The sequence below is a fragment of the Lissotriton vulgaris genome, unplaced genomic scaffold, assembly GCF_964263255.1.
Source record: "Lissotriton vulgaris unplaced genomic scaffold, aLisVul1.2 SCAFFOLD_1138, whole genome shotgun sequence".
Classification (NCBI taxonomy): Eukaryota; Metazoa; Chordata; class Amphibia; order Caudata; family Salamandridae; genus Lissotriton; species Lissotriton vulgaris.
In genome coordinates this window covers 474,209-488,213 of record NW_028244494.1, presented here as the reverse complement: position 1 = coordinate 488,213, position 14,005 = coordinate 474,209, and the positions used below count along the sequence as shown (strand labels likewise).

The 14,005-nt window shown below is 42.2% G+C and overlaps 1 protein-coding gene across 2 annotated transcripts in view; it reads right to left on the bottom strand.

Moving 5' to 3' along the window:
- The window catches only part of LOC147667216 (la-related protein 7-like), a 211,620-nt gene that overhangs the window by 66,425 nt on the left and 131,190 nt on the right, over positions 1 to 14,005 (bottom strand). For both annotated transcript variants that reach the window (XM_086948842.1, XM_086948843.1), the window contains exon 11: positions 3,281 to 3,440. In XM_086948842.1, coding sequence (XP_086804968.1) covers positions 3,281 to 3,440 — 160 coding nt within the window. The remainder of the gene's footprint in view (positions 1 to 3,280; positions 3,441 to 14,005) is intronic.

Here is a 14,005-nt window from a genome sequence, read left to right as displayed (position 1 = left end):
TCTAAGCCCACAAACTTTTTTGCAGGTTATGAACTAACTTTGTGCCTCAACAATCCACTTCTTTGTGCCAGTCCACCCACGCCATACTGTGGTTATGAATAATGAGCAGCAAGTGTGCTTGTTTCAAATGTTTGCCAGCAAAGCAAATTATGTCTGATCGGCACTCTTGTCCAGTTCTAGAAATACCTCAACCATAAACTATGTCGCTTCCTGGGTGGCCTGTTGGTTGTGGTCTATCTAACCAAAAAACTCATCATGCGTAGAGCTGTCCTGTGACTGTGACTTTCACTTCTCAAAAATGGTATTCTTAAACAAGTTATCACAGTGTGACCTTGTGTCCAGACATGAGCGGAGCATCGTGTTGGCCTGCCTAAAACGGTAACGGGCTACAGAAATAATGCACTTCTCATCCTACACATATAACAGTGATAGTGAACCTATGTTACTTCCTGTTCTCTCATAGCGAATAAAATATAATACTTCATATGCACAGAAAAGATAAACAAGTCCACTTCAGATGAATCGAAGTACTGCATTATGATTGATACACATCATTAAATAGGTACATATCCGATGTTTTCTGGTCGTATTTCCCAAGGAAAAAGCACAATTTAAAGGCTCAGCACGCATTGGACAGTTGTGTTTGTTAAACTGGTGAGAGCACTCGTATGTAAAAGTTCCAAATTACACTGTACTGTATGTGCGGGTGTTAGCAAATATCGTCTTTCTTGATTTCGAATTGTAGGGAGAGCCTTTTCTAGTAGCCCAGAGTCCCCCGAAGGCGCGGTACCGTGCCAGCTTCTGTCTGAATGCAACCTTTCAAATGTAGCATCGAAGACCTCAAGGACTGCGTCACTTACCATGTCGACACTTTTCAACATACACAAAGTTAAACAAGCATTCACAAAGCCATTGGTCAGGAATCACATGCTTTTTGCAGTGAGAGGACTACATTGTAGGACATGAGATGTCCGTGCAGAAGGAATGTATGCATGAATGCAGACACCTTCAGCTTATAACCAAGCATTTACAATGAAATAGGTCTTGCATTTGCACAAGTTTAAGTGATTGGCATTGTAAATAACAATGCCATTTTATTGATCGATTTAGAAAAACAAAAAACATAAATAAAAAGCATTGTTATTTACAATGCCAATAGCTTAAACTCTGGAAAATGCGAGACCTATTGCATTTCATATGCCTTTTCTCTTCTGCATAAGATGGTTGTGTCTAGTCCAATCAGATTTCAACAAACCAAAACTTGGGATATTTGGACAGCACTTGGAAGAGCTGGAGAAGAAATAAAGCAATGGTCTATCAAGTAGTTTATATAGTTCATGCTAATGTTCGAACTGGAGAAAGAGAGGCTCATCTTTTACAATGTTGACACTGCAATGGATCTCGACAGCAAATGTAATGCGATGAGTGCCGAAAAGAAGCCTGGAAATGGGAGCATCAGTAGTGTGAGGGAAGGTTGGGATCTCAGTTAGGTGCATCATTTGACTTCTACCAGGACCTCATTTTTTTTTTTTTAAAGAAGGGCATTTTTCAATAAGAAAGGATGGTGGCCACAGAATACTGAGTTTGTCACAAACCTGCTGTGTTCGAAGATCTTTCGCTGGGAGACATGCACTTGTAGTCTAACTATACAGGGCACGGTGGTAAGCTGCATCTTTAGGAATTTTTAAAGGTGCAAATTGAGTTCTGATCCTGAAACAGCCCAGGTCACCGATACATTTCAACTTTAATAATGGTAAAAAACAGTGTACTTTTCAGTCAACGAAACATTTCCACTAAGTCAACTGGCTAAATTTTTAAGAACAAAAAAAGATGGGAAATATTGCCTCCTGTATAGCCAATGTATTCCTTATTTCAAACATGAAATGTATTTTGGAAGACCATTCAGGATGACCCCTCAGGTACACACTGAAACCTTACTATTTATAATAGGTTTATGTATATGGGTTTGTGAAAGATTCCCAAAACAGGGAAAGTTCTATTTCCCAAGAATGGATCCAAAGGTGGCATTTAAAATTAAGCAGAACTCCTAAACATACAGCCCGGTCGTCGCACAAAAAAAAAAACAACCACAAAAACAATTCCCATGTGAATCACTTAGAAATTACATAATACTAACCACCCATGCTAGCCCCAGGTAACAATAAATTAGACAAGGCGTTCAGTGTGCTTCAGGACCATGCAAGTGGCAGTGGTGCTAAGCAACTGTCAAATGCAATACCAAGAAGGTAACCTTTAACCTAACACCCTTCACTTTGTTGATAATCCTATTGCTGACTCACAAATTAGAGGCCTGGCGTAAAGGGTATTGTGTTAAAATTTTTAGATGCAAAACCACAACTAACTTATCATAAACCTAAAACAGAAAGAAACGTAAAAAACAGCTGTTTCAACAAACCGATTGAGAAAGGGAACACAAATTTAGGTGGCGGAAATACTAGAAAGCTCTGTTTATATTGAAGCAACAGCGTCTCAATGGTAGTATGCTCACTGCCTCATTGTTGACATGCTAACTGCTGAAAAGTCAGAATATTTTCAAGAAAACTGCAACAAAAAAAAGCCACTGGAAGTCTAGAGGCAACCCATAAATAACGCATTAGAAATGGGAAAACTTGGGGGAAACGGTCTGAACGAATGAATTTTTAATAATTGTGATATAAGCGATGTAACGCAAGATTTCCCTTTTTTAAGCATAATAGTTAATGAAATAGTGTTCTTTGGCCATTTAATGAGATTCCATTCAATGTTTTGTCTTTATCTTTTGTCTCTAACTTTTCTTTTATTTATTATTTGTCATGATTCTCGGACGTGTAAATTATTTTTTATGCAGCTTGTTCCTAATAGAATACATAATGCTTTACTGCTTTTCTGTTTTTGTACTGGCTTAACAATAACAAATAAAAAAAAAAAAAAGTAATTGACAAAGCATTTTCACACTTTCAGAAAAAAACGATCATTGTGTCAAGTGAGCAAGAGAAACAGTACATATAGTCCACTTCCTAAACCCAGCAGAGAAACACATTTCACCTCCCCAACATGAGATAATTCAGTTGTATTTTGAACAAAATCTTAATAAACCCATCTCATAATCAAACAAAAGGTACAGTGCGTTTTATCCAAATCATAGAGCGATAATAGAAATGTTTCTGCACTGCACAAATTAGAATGTGCAATGGCTCATTTAAAAAAAAACGAAAAAAAAGATTGATGCATCGGCTATTTCTCCTTACCAAATGTGGAGTACTTTATGTTGAATTCTCACCTGAAAGTATGCTTAGCTCCCACTTCTTCTCCCGTGCTATTTCGGTTTGCTGCTTTACTATAACCTGAGCATCTTCTGGACTTTTAAATCGGACATGGCATTCTGTATCGCCCTCTAACAAATCCACATAAACGACTTCAGCCATTCCCGAAAGAGTGTCCTGTTGGACAAAATGTAGACCGATATTAAAAACCTACTATTATGCCATTTTTCAGGGGCATGAGCTAGAAGCCCTCTTATTTATCACAAATGCAAAACCTGCATCACACGAGTTTACAATGGTAAAAGGGTTAAGTGTGTTTTGATGGGAAACTAACATGAAGAAAATTATTATGGCAAATTATTTTCGTCGAACCATTCTTGAATTTTTTTTTAATGAATGGTTTTCACCAGGCTATGGAAACCAAACTGCTGAAAGCCATTCACAAATAAATATTTATTTCTACATGTCAGTCTTAGTTTGGAGTCTTTTGGGGATGGGGAGATTTCCTCATACCCTGCTTTTCAGTTTTTTTAGGACGGGCTCCCCATTCGTTCTCCCAAATTCACTCTCCCACTGGTCTCAAACCCCCCTAGTGCTGCTTACCCTCCTGCTTTAACCCTTTTCTGCCTAATCCCTCCTAACAACCCCCCTCATCCCATCTAAGCCACTAACACTTTATAGTCAACCGTTTTCCCTTCTTAATATTAGCATACAAATTCTTTTTCGTGGACAGGGTATTTAATAATTTTGACATTCCTCAAAAATGAAATTTTATAGGCCTGATTTAGTCAGGCTGACTCTGCAGTTCAAAAATTTGTCAACCTCGTCTTAAAAAAAAAATCAGCTGGCAAGTTTAAACAGGCTCTCCGGTCAAACCGCATGCAGCCAACCCCACGCTGGGCAAGGCCTTTTGCCTTGTGCAGCAGAGGGTTGGCTACAGGCCAGGCCGAGTGGCAACCCCCCCCCACCCAAAGGGAACCCTACATGCAGCCAACCCCACGTTGCGAACAGCCTTTGATCATGTGCTGCAGAAGGCTGGCCACAGGGCCTGGCCTGCAGCCAGTCCCTGTTGCTAACCCCCTCCAAAGGCAGCCAGCCCACGGGCCCTCTCCCCAGGTTGCCTCTGGCCCCAGGAACCCCACCACCGGTGTATTTTTCAGAAGGAAGGGGTACGGGGCCTCCCTCCTCGGGCCGCTTTTGGCCATGGGTATCGTATCGCCTGGGGGACACCATTATATTTATGAGGTAGGGGGGAACGCAACCCTCCCTGGGACAATTTCGGTCCCGGGGCCCCGTCTCCTGGAGCTCAGCCACACTATAAAAGGCAAGGGAGGGCATGTGTATCCCAGGGCCGATTTTGGCATCAGAGACCCCATCCCTGAGGCCCATGTTTTTTTGTTACGGGGAGGGGGTATCTGACTTCCCTGCGAGGGCCATATGTTGACCCGATGACTGCATCCTCTGTGGCCCACCATTATATTTATTCGGGAGGGGGTGTGCAGCCCCCCTCCCTGGCCCGATTTTGCCACAGGGACACCATCACCCAGCCTTATTAAATTGGGAAGGGGAGTAAGTCCCAGGGACCCCCTCCCCCTAGGCCTGGCCAAAGTTAAAGAGGGGGGGGGGCACGCTGGACCCCTCCCTGCCCCCCGGGACGGACTTCGGCCCCGGGGACCCAAGGTGTGTGAGTGGGTATGTGAGTCGCTGTGTGTGTGGGTGTGTCAGTATGGGTAAATGGCTGGGTGAGTGGCGACATGGGTGGGTGAGCAGGTATGTAAATGACTGTATGGGCGAGTGAGTGGGTGTCTGAATGGCTGTATGAGTGAGTGACTGGCTGTGTACGTGGCTGTAAGGGTGGGTGAGTGGGTGGGTGTTTGGTTAAATGAGTTGGTGTGTGAGTGGCTGAACTGTAGAATGAGTTTTGTGTGAATGTGTGAGTGCTTGTATGAATGGATATGAAAGTGGTTGTATGAGTGAGTGTGCAAGTGCTTGTATGGGTAAGTGAGCGCTTGTGTTCAGTGGCAGTATGAGTGAGTTGGTGTGTGAGTGGCTCTGGATGAGTGAGTGGTTCTGTGAGTACTTGTATGGGTGAATAGGTATGTGAGTGGTTGTGTGGGTGGGTGTGTGAGGAGTTGTATAGGGTGTGTGAGTGCTTTTGTGGATGATGTCATCAGTGACGTCATTTGAGATGTCATCAGTGATGTCACTGTCCAGTTCATGAGTGAAGTAATATGTGAGGACTTAAGCAGTGCATTGCGGGGGTGTAATTTATAGTTAGCTCAGCTAACTACAACTGCTTAATTTCACTGGTTTTGTACGACTGAAATCTGAGCCTAACTACTCTGTAACCTTTGTTTTTTCAGTGAATTTGTAAGGTTTTTCAATTTTATTTCCTAACTTCAGCCTGTAACCTTTGAGAGTGAGTGTGTGAGTGAGTGCACAAGAGCCAATCAAACTGCTTTATTCGGTATGCAGTGCAAGACCATATAAGCAAATACAAATACACATGTTAAAATCATCACAGATACATAGATATTGATAATACTGCCAAGTTAGAAATAGAAAAGATGAGAAGCCAAAACGTCTATCTCTTGAGGCTTAAAGTGGATGTGATCACTAAGAAAGGATGAAATTATTTCTAATTTCAGTTCAATTGCAGGAATGACCGATTTTCTTAGCAGGGAACATCGTGTGGAAATAGCAGTAAAGTGCATTAGTCTAGGCTCAGCAATGTGCACATTTTGCTTTTAGATACTTACAAAAGGTGCAGAATAAAAATCTAAACACAATTTAAAATTCAAATAAGTTGCATGAATGACAAATATTCTTAACAATGAACGTCATATGAAAATAGAGGACTACAGTGTTTGAGGCTGAGCTCCAAGATGTGCAAATTACGCTTTTAAGTGCCTACTGGAGGTGCAAATTACACTGATTGCATCATGAGTGCCCCGCTTATGATATATACTATGATATGTAGGTTTCTCTAGATGCTTTCTTTAGTGACCGAGTAAAGTGCATTAGGAGTTTTCCTGCTAGATCATGAAATACAAATTGCAATAACCTCTTAAAAAACATTATTAGTCTGCCTTCTTAAAATGTTTCTTATCTAAATTTAAAAACATAATGTATAAAAAAAATCGTAAAACTAAGCTCAGACTACAGGTTGGTTCGATGTCGAATACAAAATTTTAAAAACCTTGCCATATTTGTAGCTATAAACTCTGATTCCAGCATTTGAAGAGCCAGAAAGGCTGGTCGGCATTGACGTAAACCCATCAGTTTCAATAGCGGGATCAGCCAACGTTTTCTGCGTTCAGAATTTTTTTTACAGAAAAGGGTTATATGGAGAAGGGACTGCACTGAGATACCATCACACGGGCATTGGATTAGCTGCTTTGACCAATCGTTTGTGGATGGGAAAGTTATAAGACGATGGAAAACATTTAATCTAAATCTAGTCAGTAGGAATGTGTCGTAGCTAGATAGCTTCAAGGTTAAATAGGGCTCGATCGTGTCAGTGGTTTGGATTGACAAGGAATGCTGTACAGGGATTTTATTCGCTTCAGCAGACAGTCGGAGATCAGCTAAATGTTTTAAGCATTCGTTCCTTAACAACTTTCGTGAGATCCTGGGGATTAAAATAGTAGTTCTGCAGGCCCAAATCACAGAGAAACTTCTTAACATATTGTAGCCATAGGATCTTGTGACCGTGTTCTAGCTATAGGCAATCCTTTACGATAGCTTGAGTGAACTTTAATTTATTTGATGTCCATATACGGTGCCATAGCAGAACTGGTTGCATCCGGATGATATCGGAAATATAGGGTAAACCCAGTTCTAGATGCCAACTGTATGTTGATGTGGATTGAGTTACAGCAATCAGGAATCTTAGAAAGCAATTTTCAACCTTTTGGATAGATTCGACTTGCATACCAAACCCCAGCCCCGTAGATAGCTGTGCTGACACATTTGGGGCGATAGATTTAAAGCATCTCTTTGGGCGGTCTTTTTCCAAGCCTCTGAGTAAATGCTACTAGTGCCATAGTGGCTTTCAAAAACTGCAACTTTCTGACCTCAATTGCCCTTTTCCAGGTCCCCTTCTAGTCTATGATCACTCCCAAATAAGGATAAGTTGGAGTGTGGTCAATCCTGGATTTAGTTATGTAAATATCATTTCCCTTTCGTAATTTTTTACCAGAAGTCATTAGAAAAGTCTTTTTCATATTAATTTTTAGGTCCAAGTGCGACATGAATGCTTTATATCGATTTAAGGAATGCTGCAGTTCGAGGGGGGTGCGGGCGATGATGACTGCGTCGTCCGCGTATAGAAGTGCGGGGATTGGGCGATTCTGGACTAAAGGAAGGTCCTGGCTTCCCTCCAACATGGCTGATTCCAACCCATTTGTGTAGTGAAAAGGAAGGGAGCCAGGACGCAGCCCTGTCTTACTCCCCGCTCCACTTTAAATGGTGAAGATAACTGGCCCCCCAAACATATCTTACCCTTGCGGTTGCTTTTGAGTAGATTTCTCTCAGATAATTAACCAAAAGCTTGTCAACCCCCATTTCTGTCAAGATGACCCAGAGTTTTGCATGGGCCACGCAGTCGAACGCTGCAGTAAGATCTACGTATGCCATGCATAATCTGCTGCCCTTCGTGTCCACGTACTTGCCTCTAAGTAGCATCAGGTTAAGGACCTGTTAAATGGTGCCATGACCGTCCCTAAAGCCGTACTGGAGGTCAGATATGATGTTATCTTCCGTCCAGCACTGTAGGCGTTCTAATAGGATTCGGCCCACCACCTTTCCCAATGAGTCAAGTAAAGAAATAGGGCGGTAACACATTGGACTGTTACGGTTCCCCTTTTTGAAAATCGGAACCAAAATGGACTCCGACCAAGAGTCCAAAAGTCGACCTTGCCGGTAGCTTCTAGGAGCCTGAATAATAAAAGTGCCCATAGGTCCATGTTAAGCTTATATAGGTCCACAGGAACCCCGTCAGGGCAAGGGGCCTTCCCTCCTCTACTAGCTTTCAGGGCTAGCTCAACTTCAGCCAAGGAAAAATCTAGTGCCGGTGAGCTAAAGGGGTCACTTAGGTTTGCAGGTCCTTGCCCGGAACTACCAGGAGTTTATGAGGGAGGCTCGGTGAGGCTAACCATCTGAGAAAAATAAGCTATCCATTCCCTTTCAGTAATTGTGGCCTCTATGTTGCCACTCTCACTTGGGCCTGAAAGAAATGATGAATTAATAACCTCCCAAAATGCTGTGCACAAGTGTCTCAGTGGGTCTGTGAGTGAGTGCATGAATGTCTTGAGTAGGTCTGTAAGTGGGTGTGTTAAGTCTCCGAGTGGGTCTGAGAGTGGCTGTATAGGTCTGTGAGTGGGTGTACGTGTGAGTGGGTATGTGAGTGGGTGCATAAGTGATTGAGTGGGTCTGTGAGTGGGTGCATTAGTGTCTGAGTGAGTGTCCGAGTGGGTCTGAGTGGCTGTATCAGTGATTGAGTGGGTCTATCAGAGGGTGTGTTAGTGCCTGACTGTGTGACTAAGTATCTGTGTGGGTGTGTAAGTAGCTGTGTGAGTGACTCAGTCACGAAGGAGCCGCGCCGGCCATTTTATCCTATAAGAGTCCACAGTTTTCCACAAACTAGCTACCCAAGTGGAGTACTTTCTACTCTTTAATTACTAAGTGCTAGCACCATGGGTAAATTCCCAGTAAGTATTCTACACTACAGCTGTGTAATGGACCACGAGGAAATGTCAACAGTGACTTGTGTACGTTTTGACAATGTAATTGTTCCTGGTGCATCTTTATCCAGAAATATGTGGCAACATAAATACTCCTATAGAGAAGACAACAAGACTACAAAGAGGCATAACTCCACCAAACAATGGTCTTTCCTTTTAACTATATGAAGTGCTTCTTTGTTTGGTGAAGATGTCCTCATATTCCTTGACATCAAGACTCCTCACCAAAATTGGTGGGAAACGCGATGGGAGGCCTCTAGTTAAGCTGTCCATCATCCTGGCAAAAGGCAGGAAGACCTTTGCATACTACTAAGGTGGGCGGACCAAAAAGGCGTAGCTTCTAAGTGATTTGCACATTTAAATACTCTTGCTAATTTAAGGGAGAACCGAGGACTCTGCTCTCACTAAGACAGAACAACAAACAACCCGCTCGTCATAGTTGCATACAGATTGTGCTCTAACAGATCAACAACACAGTCACATACACAAAGGATCTCTGATCGTTTTTTCAATATGGAATTGCTGAGAAAACACACTTGCTTTGCCTTTGTCAAGCCCAGGATTTAGGATCACTTATCCTTTACAGAAGTGGAGCTTCATCAGGGGCACCTCCTATGTTTATATTTCTAAGTGCCTCTCATTAAGGTTTAATTTCTGTGAAATTAGCTGTAGGGCTTAAATGGCCCTGCAACAATTTAATGGGGAGGAACACCCTCCTCAGGCCAACTTAAGGGAGTGGGCCAGAGGTCCGTGCAGACCCCCTCCATTTTGATTTATTGAGCCCCAGGGAGGTGGTGGTCCCCAAGGCTTTTAAAAGACCTAGGAGGGTGGTCCTTGCGGCCCCTATCCTTTAAAAAAAAATATAGCCAGGGGAGGTGTGGACCTTGGGGGTCCATGCGCCCCACGGCCAAAGCTAGGGGTCTAGGGTATTTGTACCCTTCCCCCTTTTCTTCCTTCCGGCTTTTGTTTTGGGACTCGGCTAAAGCCAAGTCCCAAGATGGCTGGCAACACTTCCTGGTTGTATTGTTGGCAGAAAATCTGAGCACTGCAGATCTCTGCACAAGCTAGTCAATATTCACAAAGGCTTAATTTCTCTGAAACTACTGAACGGATTTACATTAAAAAACTGAAAGTGTGAACTGAGAACCAAATCTTACTTTTCTGCAAAATTCGGTGTAATTCTGTTAAGCAGTTTGGGCTGTAGTCATGTTCAAAACCCCTAAGGGAATTAAAATAGGATATGCACTTTTTTTTTTACCCAACCCCCCTTTTATCGTCCCTTGATCACCCCAAAAGTTTCCATGCATAACAAAACCCAACTTGACATGTTTTTGGGAAAAACTTCGGGACGATTCGTCAAACGCACCATAGTTATAGGCAAGTCAAAAACACATTTCCTATGGAAACATGGTCCTAACTATAACTACCTACTAGCGACTGCCAGTAGGATATTATATATATATATATATATATTTGAATTGGTTACAGGTAGTCAATATGTGTGATGTAAAATGCTTCGGGTTTTTTAAATGTTCATCTTATTGTACATAATAAATTATGAGATTAATAATGTTCATCATTTTGATACATAAAGTTTATGTAAAAGTTGTACATAATAAATTACAGTTCATCATAAAACATCAACAGCTGTGTCCGTCTACTGTTCCCAGGGGCAGAGATGAGGATGCACGCTTATACAAATAACCCCATGATAATAAGAGTTTCTCTGACAGGGCTGTGTGACTTATAAACACACTGAATCTAGATGTGCCTAACTTGTCATAGAGAAGAGTGAGAGACATCGGTCTCCTTTCCTTTTCTCTGAATGGGCGTGTAATACACAATATCAGTTTATTCATACAGCACCACTGGCCTCCAAGTTAGGCAGCAGTGGTGATCCCTCTACAACCCCCCTGTTGTTATCCTTCCCTAAGATTCCACCCCAAGGTTCCATGTTCCACCCCATAAGAAGCAACCACACACAACAGAACCCTTCCTGATAAAAAGGTTTAAGATCAAAATGAGGAGCACTTCATTCTGGACAGAACTGTAGCAGTGCTTCTTCATCTTTTCAGCTTCAAGCACAAACAACTTGCAAGGAGTTAGGAAGAAATAATTTTAACAGATATTGAGACAGGACATAGAGAACATCTGGGTTCCAACTTGTTTACCCGTAGCTTAGAAGTAGTGGCATAATAAGGTAAACTTGCTCCTGAAGAAAATGGTACCAAGGCAAGAACAGAATCAAACCGGGTCCCTCTTCTAATTTTGCTTTTCTAGTTCTACTTCTGCTTTTTGCCAAGAGAGGCAGCAGTGAAATCTACACCTTTATGGAGATTTCGTAGCAAACCTGGTAAGGGAAAGGGCAGTTTGGGTAGCTCTATACCTATCAGTTACAACTATGTCAGTATCAAGACTACAGAACTAGACACGCTCCACCTGCAAAAGGAGTGCCAATTGAAACCCACAGACCCAATCTGTTAGGAACATTTTTCATCTGTTGTAAAAGGGCCTATATCTGGGTACTAAAGCTAATCTGGACCCTATTGTCGTACCTATGGTGTACACACCATAAGAGACACTTTAGCTTCCCAACACACCCTTTGTAACAGGCTGCTCAGAGAGATTTTCGAGGTGGTCTAATTCTTTGCCATCTTGTTTCTTAGCTATGGAATAGGACTGTTCAACTATGAAATCAAACATATAGATAAAGTACTGAAGGGGGGGGGTGAACTGTACTGCAACTGCTCTTGGGTTGATCTCTGCCCAACTGAGAGCACAAAGAATTATCATTTTACAGAATATGATGGCCCTTCATTTTGTCCTGGCTGTCAAAAGTGTGGGTTTTGCAATTATAGACTCCAGATGTTGTATTTTTACACCTATCATCTCTTCAATCATTTATGAACAGATTGATCACATGGGTGTAAGCATTAAGAGCTTATACACAAATGATGGCTGGATGGGTTCCGAAGAGTGGAGCATCTGGTCATGGTTGATGGATGTATGTAGAGGTTGAAGAATGAAGACTTTTTATATTGAATTGGTCATCTTTGTCATTCTTATACTGGATTACTTTATGCATTACTATAACCAAGGATACCTCTCCATCTTACTCAATTGAAAAAACTGATGATAATGATGAAATGGATTGGAAAATGGACTATAGTTTTTCAGAATGTCATGAGAATGATTTGAACTTGGAGTTGAATCACTAAATGTTCACTGATGTGTCTATGTTGCACTAATTGTGCGAGAGGGAAGGGATGCCAACATAAATTGTCATAGTGTAACTAACTGCTACAGACTTGTTTTCCAGTTCACCGTATCAGTGCCTAATGGTTAGAACCTCTATGCTCGCAAGAACAACAATTTTGATAAGGTTGCTCAGCCGAAAATTGACTTTGTTACCACTGAAGTTTGTCATATTCCTTCCTCATAATCTCAATCTTCGGCACCAGTGAACTTTCTTTGGTTCCAAAAACCATGAGCTTCTCATCAAAAACTTGTTTGTCAAATCCTTTTTACTTGTGCCTTGCATTTGGCTCAGCAGCGCTCACTATATAACTCTTGCTAGGGGACATCCTTGTCAAAATAATCCTTGGTTCACAGATATATTTTTCTTTTGCTGATAAACATTTTAAGACTTCAACTGATGTAAGCACAGAATATTTTTTTCACCGTGAGGATTTTGGCCAAATCCTATTACCTTGGGAGTTTTGGCTCCAGGCTCTAAGTCAGTTTCATTAAATTCTTAGACAGGAGGTCTGCTTGTTGGAACCATTTAAACTTGAAAGGGTACGACAGTTCATCCAGTACCACACGCCATGGTGGGTGTCTTTGAAGAGGTACTCGCAGAGAGGTTGCAAGTGAGTTTCCACTTCCGGAGAGGGCAGATGTGGGGCTGGAACATGAGAGGCAATTTTTTTAAAGTGGTACTGCATATTCTGTAGCAGCTGTAGCAAACCCTTCTTAGCTAGATTAACCTCCTCAAAACTATAGATTTTAGTGCATTCTGCAAGTCTCTGCCTTAGCAGGAAAATGACTATACAATCAGTGAGATCAAAGAAATGGCAAGAGATATGACAATTTTGGCGGGGGATGCAATAAGGAGGACACAATGTGGTCAACATCAGGACTTTCACAGGGACAAACTGTGGATGTCACCAATAATAATTGAACTGCAAGATTAACTCACATCAATGAACATAGGAACATGGCTATATCTCCAAGAAAGTAGCCATCCCTAAAGTGGGTCAGGGAGAATCGAGCTTGTAAGTAAGGAGTAAATACAACAGTTGATGGACAGAATGCAGAACAATGTAATTCATTCACCCCAGTACAGAGTACTGGACCTAAATCCATCGTTTCTTTGCTCACCACACCACCCCAGTTCAGACATGGCCATATGCAAATCAGCCTTGACTCTGTGCCTCATGGGAACAGTCCAGACCGAACTGCCAAGCCATGTCTTCCCTGGACCGGAATCAAGCATCCTAGGACCAGTTTCCGGCTATCAGTCGTCATCAGCCAGGATAGCTTGACTCCAGTGGCGTGGAGAGCATGGGACTCACGTCTGAGCATACCCGTAACACTCGGGGTGACAAATGCAAAAACAACAGTTGATGGACAGAATGCAGAACAATGGCATACATTCACCCCAGTACAGAGATCTGGGCCTAAATCCATTGTTTCTTTGCTCACCACACCACTCCAGTTCAGACATGGCCTTAAGCAAATCAGTCTTGATCCTGTGCCTCATGGGAACAGTCCAGACCTAACTGCCAAGCCATGTCTTCCCTGGACCGGAATCAAGCATCCTAGGACCGGTTTCTGGCTATCAGTCGTCATCAGCCAGGATAGCTTGACTCCAGTGGTGTGGAGAGCACAGGACTCGACAAATGCAAAATCAACAGTTGATAGACAGAATGCAGAACAATGTCATACATTCACCCCAGTACAGAGATCTGGGCCTAAATCAAATCCCCTTTTGTTTCG